At 47.9% G+C, this 19,895-nt stretch overlaps 8 protein-coding genes across 8 annotated transcripts; 6 read left to right on the top strand and 2 right to left on the bottom strand.

Moving 5' to 3' along the window:
* Window positions 1-47: 47 nt before the first annotated feature.
* On the top strand, window positions 48-1,169 carry N7515_009492 (uncharacterized protein; the record flags this gene model as incomplete). The annotated part of the gene is made up of 4 exons (XM_056670236.1): window positions 48-149; window positions 236-394; window positions 453-459; window positions 556-1,169. The coding sequence occupies 4 exons, from the start codon at window positions 48-50 to the stop codon at window positions 1,167-1,169; spliced, it is 882 nt and encodes a 293-aa protein (XP_056518035.1).
* A 2,241-nt stretch (window positions 1,170-3,410) lies between these two features.
* Window positions 3,411-4,242, top strand: N7515_009493 (uncharacterized protein; the record flags this gene model as incomplete). The annotated part of the gene is made up of 3 exons (XM_056670237.1): window positions 3,411-3,659; window positions 3,719-3,967; window positions 4,030-4,242. 3 exons carry the CDS (start codon window positions 3,411-3,413, stop codon window positions 4,240-4,242), a joined length of 711 nt encoding a protein of 236 aa, XP_056518036.1.
* A 1,105-nt stretch (window positions 4,243-5,347) lies between these two features.
* N7515_009494 (uncharacterized protein) lies at window positions 5,348-6,004 on the bottom strand (the record flags this gene model as incomplete). The annotated part of the gene is made up of 1 exon (XM_056670238.1): window positions 5,348-6,004. The coding sequence occupies one exon, from the start codon at window positions 6,002-6,004 to the stop codon at window positions 5,348-5,350; it is 657 nt and encodes a 218-aa protein (XP_056518037.1).
* A 949-nt stretch (window positions 6,005-6,953) lies between these two features.
* N7515_009495 (uncharacterized protein) lies at window positions 6,954-7,329 on the top strand (the record flags this gene model as incomplete). Its single annotated transcript, XM_056670239.1, has 3 exons — window positions 6,954-7,109; window positions 7,180-7,232; window positions 7,284-7,329. The coding sequence occupies 3 exons, from the start codon at window positions 6,954-6,956 to the stop codon at window positions 7,327-7,329; spliced, it is 255 nt and encodes an 84-aa protein (XP_056518038.1).
* A 1,220-nt stretch (window positions 7,330-8,549) lies between these two features.
* On the top strand, window positions 8,550-9,642 carry N7515_009496 (uncharacterized protein; the record flags this gene model as incomplete). The annotated part of the gene is made up of 3 exons (XM_056670240.1): window positions 8,550-8,736; window positions 8,795-9,222; window positions 9,295-9,642. 3 exons carry the CDS (start codon window positions 8,550-8,552, stop codon window positions 9,640-9,642), a joined length of 963 nt encoding a protein of 320 aa, XP_056518039.1.
* Window positions 9,643-12,134: 2,492 nt separating this feature from the next.
* Window positions 12,135-13,362, top strand: N7515_009497 (cinnamoyl-CoA reductase; the record flags this gene model as incomplete). Its single annotated transcript, XM_056670241.1, has 6 exons — window positions 12,135-12,398; window positions 12,455-12,587; window positions 12,676-12,851; window positions 12,906-13,010; window positions 13,058-13,061; window positions 13,118-13,362. 6 exons carry the CDS (start codon window positions 12,135-12,137, stop codon window positions 13,360-13,362), a joined length of 927 nt encoding a protein of 308 aa, XP_056518040.1.
* Window positions 13,363-14,593: 1,231 nt separating this feature from the next.
* N7515_009498 (cytochrome P450) lies at window positions 14,594-16,352 on the top strand (the record flags this gene model as incomplete). Its single annotated transcript, XM_056670242.1, has 4 exons — window positions 14,594-14,704; window positions 14,731-14,796; window positions 14,851-15,123; window positions 15,183-16,352. 4 exons carry the CDS (start codon window positions 14,594-14,596, stop codon window positions 16,350-16,352), a joined length of 1,620 nt encoding a protein of 539 aa, XP_056518041.1.
* Window positions 16,353-16,814: 462 nt separating this feature from the next.
* Window positions 16,815-18,560, bottom strand: N7515_009499 (transcription factor sphG; the record flags this gene model as incomplete). The annotated part of the gene is made up of 4 exons (XM_056670243.1): window positions 16,815-17,277; window positions 17,342-17,412; window positions 17,487-18,008; window positions 18,051-18,560. The coding sequence occupies 4 exons, from the start codon at window positions 18,558-18,560 to the stop codon at window positions 16,815-16,817; spliced, it is 1,566 nt and encodes a 521-aa protein (XP_056518042.1).
* Between the last annotated feature and the right edge of the window lie 1,335 nt (window positions 18,561-19,895).

Genomic DNA, 19,895 nt, shown 5'->3' on the forward strand with positions numbered 1-19,895 from the left:
GCGCGGAGTAGCTTCATCTTGCCGATCTGCAAGACTGCAACTTCAACATGACCCCGAAACCCAAGCCCGCCATGAATCCCACCGTGGAGGATGAAAATGACAGTCACGACACCAATTCAAAGGCGAACACGCCAATTCCTTGGTCAGAGGTAAGTTCCCACTGGGAAAGGCACAGATATGAGAGCCCAGGCAACTTTTCGGAATGTGTAACTGACCCCGGTCTCTTGCGCAACAGATTTTCTCCCGTCACTCGGTTATGATAGGCACCCACCTTGACTTTCTGAGGAAGGCGGAGGGCCAAACCATATCCGAAAGTGACGGGCAGTTGGTCTTGTCAATGTTCGACACAACAGTACGGGCACTGAGCGACCTGTGGGTGGTTCAAAAGATAATAGTAAGCTGGCCGTTATGTATTGATTTACCCTATCGTCCCATAACTGACAGCTGCTTAGATGAGCAGTAAGTCGTACAAACAAACCAGATCCGGAGCTGAAACCCACCTTTCTCCCCACCTTTGTCGACTCCTAAACACAGATATTGACTTGACCATGTCAGGAAATACCACCACGTCCTCAACCTCGATCCCCTCCAACCCCTCCAACCCCGCACACTCCACCGACTCAGAGACAAACACTCGCAAGAAACGACGAAGAGTTTCTCGAGAGAAAGAGTCTATCCGGCCTGGTCCTGAGTACGAACTTCGGGCCTCAAAGCGATCCCGCGATACTTCGTTCCAAGCGCCAGCGCAGGAGGACGATTACACCACGTCAACCTCACTGGGAAGAGATGATATTTCCCGAGAGGAAGAGTCTACCAGGTCTGGCCCTGACTACACACTTCGGGCCTCAAAGCGATCCCGCGATACTTCATTCCAAGCGCCAGCGCAGGAGGACGATTACACCACGTCGACGTCACTGGGAACAGAAGATATTTCCGCAGAGGTACAGCGGCGCCTGAGGATCAAGGAGGAGAAAAGGCGAAAGAAAGAAAATCCCAAGCCGGACAAGCGCAAGCGCGAGAGTCTGGTGTCGAATGACGGTGCTTCAGCCGCGGTGAACAGGCCTCGGACTAAGAGGCTGAAGGTTGAGCATGTGCGCAAAAGAGAGAGTGATTTGGAGCCGGAAAATGGGACGGATTCTCTGAAAGCAAAGCGTGCAAGTCGCCACTGAACAGCATATGACGGATGGTGGAGGGAGTGTGTTTTCAAGTGATGCTGGTCCGTCACTCTTTTTAACTTCTTGCCTCTAATGTCGGATTCCTGGTCTGCTGGTGGGTTATTTTTAGCGCTGGGATCGATGGTACTGGTGTTGACCGGCGCATTACATCGGTTATGGTGTGGTTATTTTTAGAAATGTCAGCTCTTCAGCGACATGTGCATATGATCCGCTGTCCTAGTAGCCTAGTCGACGTATAAATGACATGAGTTAGTGACAATCCCAGAGGTTCCTGATATGACCTCATAACTCTTCTGAGGAAGACTTCGGCATTGGAATATAGATTCATACCATTTCCCCAACGAATGACTCACTGTCACTAAGTTTGTCTATCTGAACTTTCCAGTCCGTAAGTGTCTTTTTCTTCGCAACCTTGGAACTGTTGCAAATGTTTGAGCATATTCGGGATGCCTCCGCTGCCAAATTAGGCAATCATAGATCTCCAGCCCCCGAGGGACTGTGCAGCAGAAAAGGATATTCAAATAAAGTTGTCTATCATAAAGATCCCAACCTTGGAAACAAAGAAACCTAAGGAAAGCTTGTGTCGATTGTTCCTGGGGAATTTAACTTCGGGGGCTTCGTGACAGGGTTCTGACCCAACTCTAGAGAAAATAGATGTTGGGGATGAAAGGCTCCAATGTTACTAACAACACTGTAAACACTACGTCTACACTACTTCATCGAGTTTGCTGCAATTCAGATATGCTATAGGCCTGCTGCAAACCGAATACGGATTCGATTGTATGGCCATCTACACCCTTCAGCTCTTCAGCGATATGGTCATATCATCTGCTGTTCTAGTAGCCTAGTCGAACGTGATAATCTCCCTTGTCTATCTGAACTTTCCATCCTATAAGCGTCTTCTTCCTGCACCCTTGTAACTGCTGTAATGTTGCGAATGTTTGAGCATATTCAGGATGCCTCCGCCGCCGAATTAGGCAATCATAGATCTCCAGCCCCCGGGGGATGTGCAGGAGAAAAAGAGATTCAAATAAAGTTGTCGATCATCAAGAGCTCAACCTTGGAAATAAAGAAACTTACGAAAAGCTTGAGTCGATTATGCCTGGGAATTTAACTTCGGTGGCTTCGTGGCAGACTTCTGAACTCTGGGGAAATGTTGGGGATGAAAGGTTACCAACGACCCTATGTCATCGAGCTGTTCGATCTAACTGACCTTTCGTCATTTATTCAACAGCAGACCATGAAGCCTGTGCGTTCACAGCGTCCTGCACACCAGAAAGCTGCAAACCTGCTGCAAATTCAGAATGTATTCGGTTGTATAGCCTCGGATTCCCTGATGAGCCCAGAAACCTTCGCAAAAGTATCTGATCGAGGTCCAAACCTAATGGAAGATCTCTGAAGTTTCTTTGTCTGCCTTTCTCACTAACAATGGGCCATTGTTCGCTTTTCTTCTCCGTCCGAGTACCCTTTAGGTATGTTGGAATATATCGGTCTTGGTCCCCAGGCTAAACCATGGGCCCAGTAGGATAAATTAACGTTTTCCTGTTCCAGAGGTCGAATTCTGCGAGTCCATAATCCAAAGATTCAGCGTAGTCCGCTCCCGTAAACAGCGACGGACACCTGACCGGTTGGCCTCCAGCTTGGGCATATAAACCCTCTCCCCCCAGTTCTGAACTAACTTCTCATCCATTCCTTCCATCACCCCTCCAGGGGTTCCTTTGCTTGCTACAACAATCACTATATCCCATCTAGCACTTACTAGTGCATCTCATCTACTCCTTGGGACATATACCTCGAGATTCCGGATTCAAAAGCATATATCACACATCTACTGGCACCTCGCTGGCTACTGCATCTCGCCATCTACTGGCCTTCCACAAACAATCCTTCGTTGAAACCTCCTGCCATCTGTTCTACTCATACCACTCCACGTGGGCTCTACCACGTTCGACGAGAAAGTCATACATCCTAACTCTCTCTACTATCCCCCAGCCAGCTCTACCTCGCAAGGTGCCCGGACCAGGGAGTTGCCTCTAAGTGTCGGTCTTGCTGGGTTGCACTCTTGAGACGGAGATCCCATCGAGGTCCCAGTCAAACAAGTCTCTCCCAAAAAAGCCAAAAAGGCGTGAGGGACGAGCAAAACCAAACCTGGACTCGTGTAAGTGGAAAACACGTCAAAAACAGAGGTTAGGCAACTTCTCCAAGTATAAATCCGGTGCTTCGGAGCTCAATCGAATGGTCCCCTTTGCAAGAAATAGTCAAGGAGTTATTGGCTGGGGCAACCCCAACAACTATCAACCCACTGGTACCAGAGACAACGGAAACATGAACCCAAACTCGTCTTTCGTGCCCACTGGGCCTCGAAATTATCAGAACAATGGAGCTCAACATTACCGTGGAAACAAGAACCAACATGCCAATGCCAATTGCTACAAGGGCAAGAACTTCAGACCAGACTTCCACCGTACTAAACGGGAAGATGTTGTAAGTATTTCCATTCCCCCTCATTTACATTGATGATATGATACTAACTACAACCATAGAGCCAAAGTCGAGTTGACCAAGGAGTGAGACGTACCTCCGTGAGAGCCCGCCCTGGTCCACACTCGCGTCGGCAACCACCACGCCAGAAGACCTTGCGCGGCCAACAACCTCAGAACTGCGACATTGAGATGGTGGATGCCCACCCTGGTCCACACTCGCGTCGGCAGCCACGACGCCAGAAGACCTTGCGCGGCCAACAACCTCAGAACTACGACATTGAGATGATGGATGCCCCATCGTATGAGCCAGTAAGCCAATACTCCTTCTCCCCTTCTTTCCCTGACAGAGCAAATGCTAACAATGAATATAGAACGACATCGAGATGCCCGATGCACCGCCACTCTTCCAAGAGTTCGGGCACGGCTCAGCTGGTGAAATCCACGACCTAAAGACGAGACTCCAAGAAATACGAACCTCCCTCCGGGCCTCCATCGAGATGGGCCTTCTCGCTGAAAAACAGGTGCTCCTTGCCATTGACCTTCCAGGAGGTCACGGTAGCGCCGTACAAGTTCACAGCAATTGATTGACCAGCGGGCAATTCCTCTCTAAACCAAGAGTTGAATGTACCTATTCAGATAATCTATAAATCTGCCTATCCATATTCCCAGCTTCTTCAGCACTGTAGACGGGTGCAAGTGCAACCGGCCCGTCTGCAGGGAGGACCAGGCGAGATTGACGGAAGTTCAGTGGAAACGACGGGGGGACAGAGAAATGAGGAAATGAAGGGAAATTGTTACTTGCCTTAAAGGGGAATTGGGAAATTGGGAATTGTTACTTGCAGTCCCGGTCATGGTTTTTTCCCCCGGCATCCAACAATTGTTAGGGCTGGGTTTTCCCATGGCTCCGTCGGAGAGGGGCAGAGGGCACATCAACGACGCCGAAAACAAGAAAATTATACACTTTGCCCTCTCGACGGCTCGAATGGTGGGATGTGCCATTGATTTATTCATGTTGTTAGATACTTCATGTTTGTACTTGTACGGTTGTCCTGGGAGTCCCTCGCCAGGCCATGATGGTTGGGTGACTTTTCGGGCTTCCGGAAGGAAGATGGTGGAGGAATGGCAAATTGTCCACTGTTGATTCGGTTGTCTTGCGGGTTCCTCGCGATGCCATGGTCGTTGAGGGACTTGTGGGCTTCTGGACGAAGAAATTGGAAAATATTCATGTACTATCTTTTGATTTTTGGGCGCTCCCGCGATGCCATGGTCGTGGGGAGTTCCCCAGATTCGAAGATTATTTGAAGAATGGATGTATTTAGAATCAATGTTGTCGCACACTTGAGGCTGATCTTTGTAGACAGATGTTGTAGACTACTAGGTTGTTAGCTGAAGATGTGAAGACAGTAGACCATGCTCCGGGCAGTCGACTTGGAGAACGAACATGTGCAGTGTATTCAGACCAGCACACCCGGGTTCTAGGTAGAGCAGAGGCATACATGAACCTCATCGAAACAGACATATTGTACAATTCATCAACAAAAATTTCAGCCCAAGACGAGAGCAACAGATTCCTGGCAAGCAATGTGCTACCAAACGCCAAAACCCAATGCAAGCCGACAGCAATATAATACAACAATAGAGTGGAGCAAGAAGAACGCTATACAAAACACACAATAAGAAAAAGAACCATCACTCCTTCTTCTCCTCTTCGACAACCTCCTTAACCTCACCCTTCCCCTCCTTCCCACCCCAAGTCCAAACATCCCAAATATGCTCCTGAATCAAATCCCCATACCCCTTCCCCTCACTCAACGCCTTCCTCTCCTCCCTCAACCTCCTCTCCTTCCACCCCTCACTCTCACCCCCCATCCAAACCCTCTGCACAACGCCCTTCTCCTGCATCTGTCTAGCCTTCAGCTTTTCAATCTCCGCACTCAAAGACCCATCCTCCTTCCCTCCCTCCAATTTCCCCTCCAAAGCCGCAATCCGCGCCTGCAACTGCTCCTGCTGCGCCTGTGCAAGCTGTGCGTCCCGCGCCGCGCGCAGCCGCTCCTGGATCTCCTGTGCGCGCTCGCTCGGTAGGTCCGAGAAGACGTTTTGGACGCGCGAGATCCGCGCGTCTAGTCGGTCGATTAGGCTTTTGCCGGTGTGTTCGGTGGCTAGGTGGTTTGCGGAAAAGCCAAAGGAGCAGATGACGAGCACGGAGAGGGGGTCGAGTTTGCGGGGTGGGAGGGCTAGGAGGATCGGGGCGCCGATGAGGAAGGTGTAGGCGGCGTAGTTTTTGAAGCGTTTGTAGTCTGCTTCGCGGGTTTGGTGGAGGGTTGTTTGAGGGTCTTCGGTTGACATTTTGATTGGGTCTTTTGTAAAGGGTTTTTGTGGTTGGTGAGGGTTTTGGTATTGGATATTGAGGTTGGTCTGGATGGTTGGAGATGGAAAATTTAGGGTGGCCTGAGGCATTAAAGTTGCTGAGTGTTGATTGGTTGTTAGTTCGTGGGGCACTTTGTGGGGATAGCCTCGCCAGTTGGCGGGAAGAATACAACGGCCTATACAGAGGAATTTTGTTGGTATCATTTGAAGAAGGTACTGTACACATGACACATGTCCCGTTCACTTAACCCTTACAGGTACACGCTTGAAGTGTTCCATACTTGGTTGATTTATCTGCCCTGGGGTTGGTCTTGTCTATGATAGAGATGCGGCATAACTATCACCTCGTGCTCTTCGGGCAGCTCTAGATCCTACATGCAATAAGTAGATTCTAGCAGTCACTGCTACATGTTGCTACTAACCTAACAGTACACGATGTCTAACCAAAGTATCGCCGAGGTCATCTTACTGTGTAGACTTCAACTACAACTAGCTGTTCGGCTATCCCCCTTATGATACCTTATCATCTCGCTCAGCTCATTCGTAGGCAACATGTAGATCTAATTCGGAATAAAAAACCGAGTCTCACCTCTCAACAAAAACCGTACCACCTCGGTCTGATGGCTCTGAGCCTCTGACGAGTCAAAGAACATGAACCGATGGATAGTACTCAAGACCGACATCCTCGGAGAAAGAATACCCGTTCTGCGTGATAATCCATAAAATTCCCCTGCACACCGATTCCATTTCCAAAGTCATATGTAAATTCCCGGAAAGTATAAGTATAGAAAGCACCCTCGTCCCACACCAACCCTTCCCTTCCTTCCCTCTTCAACCTACTCAACTACTTCAAACCGCAACTCCATTACTCTCATTCATCTGCCAATCTATCATAATCTCACTCTCCTATCCACAAGAAAACCACAAAATGTTCAACGCACTGTTCTCCCGCTTCACCCGGAAGGATTCCCCCAAGTCGACCTGGGATACCTCTACTACCACGTCCCCTCCCTCCACCGTCCAAAACCAACAGCCGAGAAGCCCATCGGCTCCATCTACCACTCATGTGGAGACCAAGCAGTCTGTAAGCAGAAGACTACACTCGAACGCGATATGGAAGGGAGGTGTCCGCTAACGTGCCACAAACCTTACAGGACGACCGGATGCAGCTGCGCGGTGGTGGCGCGGGTGATATTTGCTGTGGACTGTAAGTTTCATGGCTCTAATGTGTTTTGGCTAGTTAGCTGATGTTTTGCAGTTGTGCTGGACTCCTCTGCTTCGAGTGCTGTGAGGAGTGCTGCTAGGTTCTCGGTGCGTTAGATCCGGACAGAGACTGTCGGATTGGTGAGCCCGGTGACCGTCGATGCCTCCATCAATGTTTGATGGCTTGCGCTTATGTTTTGATACTGGTGATGTGCAGGGTTGGGTCCGATATGTTACAAAATGGGAATCAGCTGGGAGGAATGCTTTATCACCGATACGCTTCTATGGTTATCATTCTTTCAATGGCGTATGCCAAATTTGGGGCTGTGATGGAGTCTAGTAGTAGGCTTTAATCACTCCTTGTTCTATTTGAACAAATCGAGGATTGGATCCATGAGTAATCTAGGTGACGGTCAAACTGTCGCCTCGGGAAGCGATCGACTCCCGGTGCACAGGGTGAGTTAGTCACCCCGCCGCCCTGAGCTGCTCCCTGAGCAGCCTGATCGCTCACCCCAATGCTCAGGCCGACCGGCCCATTCGATCTCATCCTACCTCTCTGTTCTTTCACATGCTCCGACAATAACCGCACTGCTGCCTACTCGTGCCCCTGGGAGCGGAGCAAGGAAATGACGTATTCTCGCGGTGCTATAGTAACTTTCGGCTCGGTCTTCGAACTTTCAGCTGCTCGACTCAACCAGTCTTCTAACTTGGGTGAGATGTTAGATATCTCATCGTCCACTCTTTCCTTCACAATGCAGGCTCTATCCCGCCGTCCATCCAATAGACTCTAACACGAATGCCCTCATTGCCTTCGAATCTCTATGTCCGGGGCTGGCTCGATCCTAGGAACATCAAATACTGCCTCCATTGGGCAAATATTCTCACGTTCCCTGCCATAGGCCTCGACTGCATCGATACGCCGTGCTAAGCAAAGTGGAGACATCAACCATCGGTCCGAGTATAAATCTGGAAAAGAAGTCCCCCACACAGTCCATATCATGCTAGTGTTCCTGGGAGCGCTTCCTCCAGTCCATCCACTACGAGATAGAACGGGTTTTCAATTGGCCACAGCAAAGGGTTGAGGATCTGCGCCGATAACACATGTGGTGTCATTACCATGCTGCATTGGCTATGGAGCTGAAAGCTTTACCGATCTTCTTACATTTCGCTTCGTAGTACGATAGGCGTAAAGAACAATGACGCCTGGAATATCAAAAGGCCAAGGCTCACTTCCGTGCAACTTTTTTTCTACATCCTGTTAACTCCAATCTCGCTATCTCCTACTTCAACTCTCCTCTATCTAAAGATCCTTGCGTTCACCATGGTAACGCTAAATCATCAAGATTTCTGGCAGCCAACACCGAATTCCCTGCAAAGGTTTTCTTCGGTTGGTTCGGAAACCCAGACCATGGCTGTAGCAGAGCAACTGAACACCTCCAGAGAAGAAGCAAGCGGCTACAGCCTAGAGAACAATGTGCTAGAAGAAGAGGACAGAGTAATGAACTTCGGTAAGTTATATTCTTGACATTTTGCTTCAAGGCTTTTTGATTGATACGATATCCCCAGCATCGGAAATTGATCGGTTCTCTCGGCCTGTTTCGCCTGATACCTATCCCAAGGATGCACCAGCTGCCGATAATTACCCCAGTTACCCCGAGGAGGTTGCGCTTTATCCTTCCTCCCGAGTCAGTAGTACGGCTTCTGTGACTGGCCTAGATGGACCTGGAACAATGAGAGTCTTCGATGTCTTTGAAGACGAGCATATGCAGTTTACTGCAAATCGAAGGAAGCGAGCCTTGGAGGACCTTAGTATCCCTTCCCCGAAACGACGCCGGTACCCGTATTTAACTACCATAAGTGCGACCAAGTCACGAGGAAGACGAACGAATCGACCAGAAGCCGAAAATTCATCATTTCATGGCGAAGAGGACTATGCAGATAATCATCTAGCCGGGCTCGGGAATGCGATCAGGTATCTGAAGCGTTTCTACAGCGTAAGTACTGCCGATGCCGATATTCTCAAAGAAAATCTTGCGGTAATTCAACTTTCAACTAAAACATTACAGCACGCATATGGTATCATTGCAACAAGCACCATATCAATAGAGAATCCTGTTCGACAAGCTACGACTGTACAAGCACGGCAAACTACCACGCGCAGAAAGTGGACCTCTGAAGATGATCGTCATTTGTTCAAGCTGAGAGACTCTCAAAAACTGCCATGGAGCCGTATGTTACATGTCAGACGAAAAGACGATTCGATTCGGTACCATCAACGAAAGTATCAGAGCTGGAGAAAGGAAGAAGGGAAGATCGGAATCGTGGGGGATTTCTGTTTATCCCAGGCCACGATTGTCCTGTTTGTCTCTATGCCAAACTTCCATCTTGCATCAACCTCAACCTCCCATTGCTAACTCCCCCAGTCGCGTCTTGCCAGCTTGTCAGACCGTCATACCGTATCCACGATTCATTTTCCGGAAGAATTTTGAGCGCAGTCAAACAACGTTACTTCGGGGAGATCTCAAAGCAGTCCAAGAGCCCCTCAAGCAAAGAAAATCATTCAAGCCTCTTCGATCGACATGAAAACTGCACCCCAAATGTCCGAAGGAGCGAAAGGCTGAGTCGGCCTCATCAACTCAAGAATACAAGGAGCGATGCCGGGCGCCATCGAAGGTATACGTCGCGTACTGTGAAGCATTCTAGTGTTTCAAATGCACCAAGGCTTGATTGCATCGATCCCCAGCTTCGAAGCCTTGGCAAATCCTGAAATCCACTCATTGTATTCTCCCGGTGATAAGCTCACTACATGGACTCTGTGATCTGAGTGGCAAGGATTACACCGTGAATGCGGCCATCGCTACACCCCTTATGGGTCAGGAGGGTATGTATATTTAGAGTTGATTCAAATACCAGAATCATGTTTAACGAGCAGTCTTTTTTTGCTTTTCTTACACGCTCTGACTTGTTGACGTGAATGTTTAAGCAAAGGCCCGTGGACACTAGAGAACTTCAGCCATTTTCTCTCCAATAAGTGTCGCAAGCTTAGCATATCATAGAGTTTGTGATCAAGGACGAATCTAGAAAGTAGATCAATAATTACAAATAACTGATAATTATATTCACTGACTTGAATGAAAGACAATCTTTGGTGGATTTTCTCCGTGTCTGGTGAAACAAACCATTTGAAAAGCACTTATATATATAGATGCTAAGAGTGTGGCGTGGATAGTAGGGGGTATCCGCCGAGTGACCTGAGAGCCCTCATCACTCCGAGCGTAGGATGGGGAGTAAGCAGATCCCAGCAAAAGGCTTGCCCGCTCCTGGGGGACTTGTGACGAATGTGACGTAGTGGAGAAGACGAAGGAGGAAGACTTGGAAATAACCTCAGGCGTTACCATTCACGAGTTGTCTGCCTCAGGTGTTTGTTTACTCGCTTGCCCATGTATTTAGACTCTCTCTCCTCCCTGATGTTCTTCTTCCCTCCTCAGTCTTGATACCTTCGTCCAAGTTGATCGTTGATTAGCTTTCTGGCATGTAACACTAAGATCTGATTTCTCCCGGAATGAGTATCGCACGCACTTTCTACTTTGGACCTCACTACCCAGGAATTGTTACGTAGAGCCAAGCTGGAAGAAAACAACCAGGTGCATTGAACGGAAACAACTAAAGTGGAGAGAGAAAGAAGAAACTATGGAGGGAGAAGCCCTTATAATTTTCTCCCACGTGACCTCCATATCATGTGATCACAGTCCCTTCTCTGATCACGTAACCAGACGTATTCTCATCAACCAATGGACTCGTCGCTCAGGTGTAACTGTCTGACCATTTTCTATCTTCCCAGCACACGCAAAACACCGTGTGCTGACTGATACACAGGATGACTAAGTCGTATTATCTAATTACATAGATCCAAAAGGGAACCACTAACGCTAGGGACACAACAGCTTTCTAAAGCTGTTGTGTCCCTAGTGATTCCCGATCCACAACTCCGACATCCCTCCGCACTCCAAGTCAGTTCTCCAGGTCAGTCATGAAGTCATGCGTCACACTTCGGAGTGATCTTTTTATAGAGTACGGCATACTAAAAAATGCTAGGGAGTCTCCCGACAAGCGCTACAACGAATTTCAAAGCCTTCAAAACTAGATCAAGTCAAAATATAATATAGACTCTGTAAGTAAGCAAAAGCAAAGACCTATGACGAGATTTTCCGTCAGGTTAGGAATCGTATCATTGAAAGTAACTACCCTGGGGAGCAGGTTTAATTCACCCCTAATACCCGCCACATACAGCCGGAAAGAATCACACTCGCTAATCTTGTATTCAAGAACAGAGATGTCAACGAAATCGATGATGCTATCTTGATTGGAGATCGAATTCGATCCTTGGAATTACGGCTGGAACTTCACAGGTTTTATTGCCTAGTGGTCTAAAAGGCGGTTCAACGAAAACACTTCTGCCAGCGTGTCTGGCCATCGCTTGGGACGGTGTACAACGTTGATGAGGTTTGTGCGAAGGCGAGAGTGCGAGAGATCACTTTCGACTTCGAACTTGGAAGTTTGAAGAGTTCTGATTTTCAAACAATACATATAGTAGAATTCGAAAACCGTTTACCCCCGAGACACTCATGCTTTGCCTCGGCTCGTACTCGAAATCACGCTAATCTGTATAAGGTTATTGAAGGCAACAGCACGTACCAGAATGTGAAGCTACTCTCTTTGCCGGGCAGGCGGTCCGGTCGCTCGGGTTGACGGCCCGAGCCGCGTCAGTGTCAGGAACTCTTGCATGATCGAAGATGTCTTATATCACGTTGATCTTCATTGTATTTCCATGGTATCCAGGGTATAGCAGGAACTCCTGTTGTGCTCTGAAGTTCCAAATACGCACCGATTCAACGTGTCGTTCAATATGGATGACAAAGCATACGCTCTCCCTCCGAGTTCTCGAGTGCTTGTGACCGGAGCGAACGGCTACCTCGCTTCACAGATAATTGATCTATTGCTAAGTCGTGGGTACCTTGTACGCGGGCAAGTGCGTCAACATCGACAATGGCTAGACGGGCATTTCAAGGGCAAGTATGGCGATCTCTTCGAGTCTGTCATCCTATCTGAATTAGATGATCGCGAGGGCATAGCTCCTTTGCTAGACGATGTAGATGGCGTGATCTTGGTGGTATGGGATTTAAGTTGGTACCGAAGTGGAAATGGCGCGGGACTAACTATTGTTAGGCAATGGATATGTCCTTTGAAGATGACCCGACCATCGTCGAGAAAACAGTGAAAAGAACTCTGACTTGGCTCGAAGTCGCTGCGGAATCACCCTCAGTCAAACGTGTGGTACTGACGTCCTCTGCCTCTGCATGTGTGACGCCCGCGGCGAATTCACCCGCTCAATTTGACAAAGGCATGTCCTAGACATTAGGATACGACATCGTGCTAACAAGTACCAGATTCATTCAACTCCGAGGCTGTTGCTGCTGTCCAGAACAACACACCTGAGATCCCAGGTATGATGGGGGCGTCTTTATATGCCGCTTCGAAAACCGAGGGAGAAAGAGAAGCAGTGAAATGGGTGGAGAATCACAAGCCCTCTTTTGTTTTTAATAGGGTTGTGCCTTATTGGTGTGTAAGTATTGCCAATTTCCTTTTGGCTAGATACCCATCACTGACTTTATATAAGCTCGGCCCTCGCGTTCACCCCGAGGCTGGTGGACCGATGGGAAGTATGGGCATGACAAGTGCACTTGTAAAGGGTTACGGGGACTTCATGTATATGTTCCCCCCAGTGAGTGCATTTCCAACTCTCACTTATACTGTACTAACAGTGTTCAGTGTGGTACGTGAGTGTCAAAGATGCAGCATATCTCCACATTGCCGCTCTTCTTCATCCAGACATAAAGTCGGAACGCATTTTTGCTATGGCAGCACCATTCAACTGGACTGAAGTTGTGGAGATCATTCGCAAAATTCAACCGGATAACCATAAGATTCCCGGTCCACCAGCCGACGAAGGCCGCTGTCTGCACGAGTTCGTGGAGGTCAGCAGGGGAAAGAAGCTTCTACAAGAGTTTTGTGGACAGCCTGGCTGGACGTCGTTAGAGGATTGCCTCGTTGCTGGCTTGCCAACATACGAGTGATAGTATGTCAGAGAATGAGGAGAATTCTCAAAGTCGAGTGAAACTATTTGAATCGTTGGTATTTTCCAAGCGCAAATATGCAGACCTCAGTAGGAAACCCAGGAACTAAGCGATTTCTCAGCAGGTTGAAAACCTTGGAAGCGATCTATGAATAATCTAGTGAATTGCAGAAGCTTGTTTTACAGCTCTGTTGGGTGACGTCAGTTCTTGGATTTCCAAGGTCTTGTAGAACAAAACTCGTCATATTAACCATAGTAATCTAGCATTTAAATGGGAGAAAGACAGTATAGGTAGTGTGTGGCCCAAGGCAATTTTTTGTAATGTAAATTTGTAATGTCATTCATAGGCGAGTGTGCCACCCGCTTTTCTTACTACCGCATCTTCCTATCTTCCATCCATCACTATGCCTCCCACAAAGCAATAGATCGAGCCAAAATCCAGCTCATCAGTAATGGATTATATTACTTGGCAAACAGGCTCTTCAAAGTAGAAAAAGAAGAAAAAGAAGAAAAAGAAATCGCCTCTATACGCGATGCAGTCCCGCGGAACGATTTGTACCGACACATCTATTCTGCACATTCTGTATAGTATTCAAAATCCGACCCATCAAAGTACTCAACTGGCTATGCCCGTCCTATGTAGTTCGCACTGTAACGACCATGTTTCAACTAATCTTGAATCATTCTTTCCCTTGTATTGTCACAATGCAATGCGTTATGGAATCTGTATCGGGTAAGGTATTGACGCCTGCACTATACTGTATTGAGCGTCAACTGTACATAAGTTTACAAAGCATAAGGATTTTAAAGGGAAAACTGCCTGAGAAACTCACCAACCCAAAGCAATTGATTACTGAGAATCAGAAATACCGTGAATGCATGGATCATGGGATGTTTCCTAAATTCTAGTATCAGACCAGGATGTCGGACTGCTAATGCGCCGAGCCTGCTTGTTTGGCAGGCCACCGAGTGGGGTTTCGGTGCGGCCCCCGATCCAGGGAGTCCCTCCAAAGACGGGCCGACCGGAGCGAAGTGCGTCGTCTATCTCTCCCTTGCGACATGTCAGATCCCATGGTGCCATAACCATACCACCATAGTTATGCTATAGTGTCCGTGCCAGTTTAATGTGCTGCTCTTCTTGAAAAATAAAGAGTGTGCACCGGCCGCCCACGAGGACCATCGTTGCATGCTGATTTGACGTCTTGGAAAACACACTCACTTTGACCGCCAGGATGAGTCGCTTAGGAGATAATTTTGGTATTCTGTATATTGGTGCAGCAGCAGCAGTGTATTTCAAGCCAGAGCATGCTATCTACGACTCGAGACTGCTGACCCTTATTGCTGTATTTTCTATCACACGCTGTTCAAGTTGATATACAATGTGTCGTTGTACCCAGCTCTGTTTACACCACTAAAACAAATACAGACACCGCCAGTAAGTGAGTCGAGGTGAGCGCACGGCCAATACATTGAATCTGACATTGAGTAGGATAGACACTGGCTTAGAGGAAATGGCGAGTCTATCTTCATCGATACGCCTTTTGAACCAATGAAGAAATGGGCGCACAATATGCCAAATGATGGTCTGATCCGTTATTATATTGTCGGAAATTTGGAGAGGGTCTTTCCGACGAGCACTGCCGCCTTGAGAGAGATATTGGTAAACAAGGCTTACGATTTTGCTAAACCTCGAACAATACAACAATTCTTGTACCCCATAGTTGGACACGGCCTTCTACTTGCAGAGGGAGAAGAGCATAAGGTACGACGTGATTATTTTGTCGGCCTTATGCTTGCATTCACTCACCTTCTTCTGTTCAGGTCCAACGCAAAAGCTTGATGCCAGCGTTCTCGTACCGCCACATCAAAGATCTCTATCCAATTTTTTGGGCCAAGAGCTCAGAGATGGTGAAAAGAATAGAACAGGATCTGCAGCACAGAGGGCCCGCTGAAGATAACACGATACAAGTCAGCAACTGGGTTGGGCGTGCAGCGCTCGATATCATCGGCGTGGCGGGCATGGACCAAGACTTTGACTCGCTACGCAACCCTTCCGGAAAATTGAACAAGTCTTATCACAAGGTCTTTACCATGCCTTCCTTTGGAACAAAGATGCTTCTGTTACTTGGCATAATCATCGGCGATATCACATGGGTCCAGAAATTACCAACAAAGCGAAACAAGGACATCCAAGATGGAAGACAAACGATTCGCGATGTCGCGCGCCAAATGATTCGAGAAAAGAGGGAAAATCTGAAAAATACTGGCTCCCAGACTGGCTCCCAGACTGGCGTGGATATCATCTCTGTTGCCATAGCTGGTGACTCTACCTTCGACGAAGAAAAGCTGGTCGACCAACTCATGACGTTCCTCGCTGCAGGCCATGAGACCACCGCCAGCGCTATGCAGTGGGCTGTCTACACGCTCTCCAAAAAACCAGAGATCCAAACGCGCCTACGTGAAGAAATCCGCGCAAATCTGCCCTCCATTTTTGTAGAAAGCCCGGAGCAAATCGACGCCGTCACGATCGACAACCTGCCTTACCTACATGCTGTCTGCAACGAGATCCTCCGTTTTCACCCATCCGTGCCCAACACCAATCGTGTCGCCCTCAAAGATACCACTTTGGTGGGCAAGCCTATTCCAAAAGGTACAACCATTGTTCTAGCCCCGGAAGTCATCAACAAACTCGAGGGGCTATGGGGTCCAGATGCGGCCGAGTTCAACCCCGATCGGTTCATGGGTCCGGGTATGGCGAATACGGGTGGTGCAACTAGTAACTACGCTCTTCTCACATTTCTTCATGGCCCTCGTGGCTGCATCGGACAGGGTTTTGCGAAGGGTGAGCTAGCCTGTTTGCTTGCTGCTACCGTTGGTCGTTTCAAATTTGAATTGAAGTATCCGGATGCTAAGCTGGAAGTGCGGGAAGGTGCTACTCATGCGCCTAAAGATGGTGTTTTGGCGAAATTTACGTCGGTGGAAGGGTGGTAAAACTGATTTCGGCGGTTCTTTGCTGAGCCAGGGTTCGACCGGTATATATCCTTCTCGTTGGATAGATTGTTGTGCCGGTTCAGTGGGGTGTTGTATCGCAGTCCGACCGTAACGTGTCAAGACAAGCAAAAGCACGGTAATCTATATGCAGGTAGAAAGATCGGTAAAAAATAATGGGATGATATCAGAAAGAATCTGACCAGTACTTTTGAAGTAGGGTGCATTACGTATGGAAAGAGCTTGATCAATTATGCTCCAACATACAAGTAAGAAGTAGATCGATTCTATAAACGAAACTACCCTTCAAGTCATCAAGCAGGTCAAAATCATTCTGGCACTAACATACAAGCCTTGATATTTGGCAACGAGTGGCGGGTCATAAATCTAATTCGTTTCCCCCCACAAAGCATATCTAAAAGGACCGTATTCTAATGAATTGAAAATCTCACACCCAGGAGCCGTTTAAGAAAAGGACCCCAAGTGCGGCATAAACTCACCTGGGCCCGGAGCCGGCTCTTCAGTTGTAGAATTAAGCGGACTCAGGAACGTAAATGAGGTATCTAGGTCTTGGAACACAGAACTGTCAAACCCTGAATTGCCAATTTCTTGGAGTTCCGACCCCATGTAGCTGTAACGACTTCCAAGGGGGGAGAGGAGGTCTGTGATAGAGTATGTGTTTGTTGTTGATTCCGGGCTTGGCTTTTGCCGTTTGTGTTGGGTCTTTCGGGCGCTTGTTACGTCTTTCACGATAACTGATAGTTGGTAGAGCCTCCTGTTGTAAGACTTGTCGGCTCGGCTATCTGTGATTGTTTCAAGCATGTCGACGTACTCTTGGAGCATGCTGAGATCGGACTTTGAATCTTTGTTGCTGAGGATGGATGAAAGAACTTCGTAGAGATACAGTGGAGGAAGCGAGGCAACGAAGCTATATGGGCGTAGCATCATTAGTTATCCGTGTTGAGAGTAGCTATGGCTGCTTCAATACTTACGATGGGAAAACGGCGTGCTTGCCTTTGTCGGGTGGTGAGTTCCAAAGGCTTAGCACAAGTTTCAGCACATTCTAGCGACCTCTTGACATCGTTGAAATATGGTGTCTGGGTGGTGTTGGTGGGGCCAGATGAGTAGCAATTGAACATTCAGGTATCTGATCGCTAATTGAAGCTTGGAAGCAGAGGTCTCAGGCAGTGTTTGAACAATGTCAAAGTCCATTCCCGAGTTCGTCAGCCAGACTTGAAGCTTCGATAACTTCATGGTTGCGAAACCCCGAATCTCATCTTCATTTTTAGGCTTGACTTGATTTGCGTATATTTCCAAGTAAATCGCCTCTTCAATCTTAGCCAGCTCAGATTTTGCGATGAGAGATGACGCAAGGCTAGCTTCGGAGGACGCGACGTATGACTCAAAATGGATATCCGATGCGGGTATGTTTGGAGACAACCCAGCTGTCCAGCACAGTGCTTTATCAATCGTGTACAAACAGTACGAGATGTTTTGACGCTCCCTTATGTCCTCATCGCTGAGGTGACCTTGGAAAGATTGCCATTGGTGGATACCAGTCAACTTTGCGCACCGGGCAGCGAGAGAAAACAACGTCTCGGATACACCGATAGAAAAATGCTCCTGTGCCACCATGTACTGCAGATGGTAAGCCTCGCACTAGGTAGGGGCAGAGATAATATGTATTCATTTGGGACGTACCAGGGATAAGAGAGCCTGAACATTGATCAGGCGAGGTGAGACAAGCTGATCAATGCTCTGAACAGCTCGCCTTGTGTTGGCAAGAAATCCCGCGATCATGTCAAATTCAATTGAGGAAACCTTGGTCCCTTGTCTGTTCTGCATTGACTCGCCACGATTCGAGCACAATGAGTCTGCCGACATGGCCATGAGAATGAGGTTATTGCAGCAGATGATAGACGCCAGGTCTCGTTCTGACGATGGAGATTGTCGTAACGTGGTTGCCATGCAAATAAATTTCTCCTTTTGCCAAATGGGGAAGTGAGGGTTGATTGAGGAGAAATATGGCTCAATCATAGCATCCAAAATAGCAAACGGAGGTGTGGTCGGTGGTGATGTATCCTTGGCGCATTCTCCCTCCCCTTGTTTAACAAGAAGATCGATCTTTCGTTGTGCTTGTGAGATGCATTCCTTGAACGTGTGGCTTTCACTGTCGCATCCATCTATCATATTGTCCTTGATCTTAAGCATGAGTGACTCGAGAGACGTGGATTCAAAGCACCGTTCATCATTATTGTGACCCAAGAGAAATCGACTGAGAGGTCGTTTAAAGTCCCTTGTTTCCAAAGTGTCTGGGAATTGCTCCGGAGAAAAACGGGGTCTCGGTCCTGGAGGGCTGGATGAACGTCCTGCAGAATCTGGCGGGGTTACCCGTTGCTCGTCGAGGAGTTGTTTCAATGATCTTTGTGTGTCTGCTATTGTGTTCTTTTATTCTGATCAGTAACAGGCAGCTCAAGAACACTATTTGCATTATTCTTGACTTACTTCAAGGTGTTGGATGCGACTTCCCATCCCAAGAATAGTACGGCTTCTGTGAAATTATGAGTTAGAATCGGCACGCATAGACGGAAGTGCGGCACACATACAGGAGCGTTGTTTGATTGCACTTTTTGCCTTGACCAGACCATTCACATTGTAGTCCAAGGCGGGTACAATTTCTGCATGATGGTTTCTCTCTACTGCAGCGAATCTTCCTGGATCGACATTGGTCGCAGACTTTGAAGTGATTGGTCACATTAGCATTTCTTTTCTTTGACTGCAATTGACATGTCACTTACCAGTGTACTCATCTCTATTTGTCTCTCTAGTCATTTTACTAAGCTTTCTAGAGACCAGTTGATAGCCATGTAAAGTTGTTTTGTTGCACTAGAAAGTATGACAAGGACTGTGCCCAGCGTGGGATTATAGCCAATTTGTGTTGGGGGCCGTTTGAAGGACGACTTTTCTTTTTGGATAAATACCACCTTGAGACAACATCTACTTCCCTGTCTAGTGTGGTTTTGGGTGCAGCGCTGGGTACTACCCACCGTACTTTTTGCCTCAATGAAAGTGACTTGGCAGGTCCAGTGGAGTTCTTGAATTGGAGGATTCCCGCGCTCGTCACATTCCATGTATGTCAGCACTAGCTGGGTCTGGCTTTAGAGGCAAGCCTCGCTAGGCGTCCATCCACAAGACGATGGCATTGAGCGTGAAACATGACGATTGCACTAGCGTGAGCGGAACTATCCCTTACCTTACATCCTAGTGAATTAAAGACTAAAACATACTCAACGTAGTGCCGGTAAGGTTTCTCGTCTGTCAAAAGGTTCAAAAGGTCGAAGTTACCACGCGATCTGTAGGTCTTCCTTTGTTCGACCAGACGATTTGAACGATCGCATGGGGTCAGAATTGAGGGATGAGGCTAAGGTGTATGGAAACATGCACTAGTCCAGGTGGGGAACTATCCGTGAGGAAGGCGCACGGCCCGGTCCAGATTGAAAGCGGGGATGGAGGCAAAGAGCGAAATTCGATCCAATCAATGATCTT

The sequence above is a fragment of the Penicillium bovifimosum genome (assembly GCF_028826915.1).
Source record: "Penicillium bovifimosum strain IBT 22155 chromosome Unknown utg000007l_segment0_segment0, whole genome shotgun sequence".
Taxonomy (NCBI): Eukaryota; Fungi; Ascomycota; class Eurotiomycetes; order Eurotiales; family Aspergillaceae; genus Penicillium; species Penicillium bovifimosum.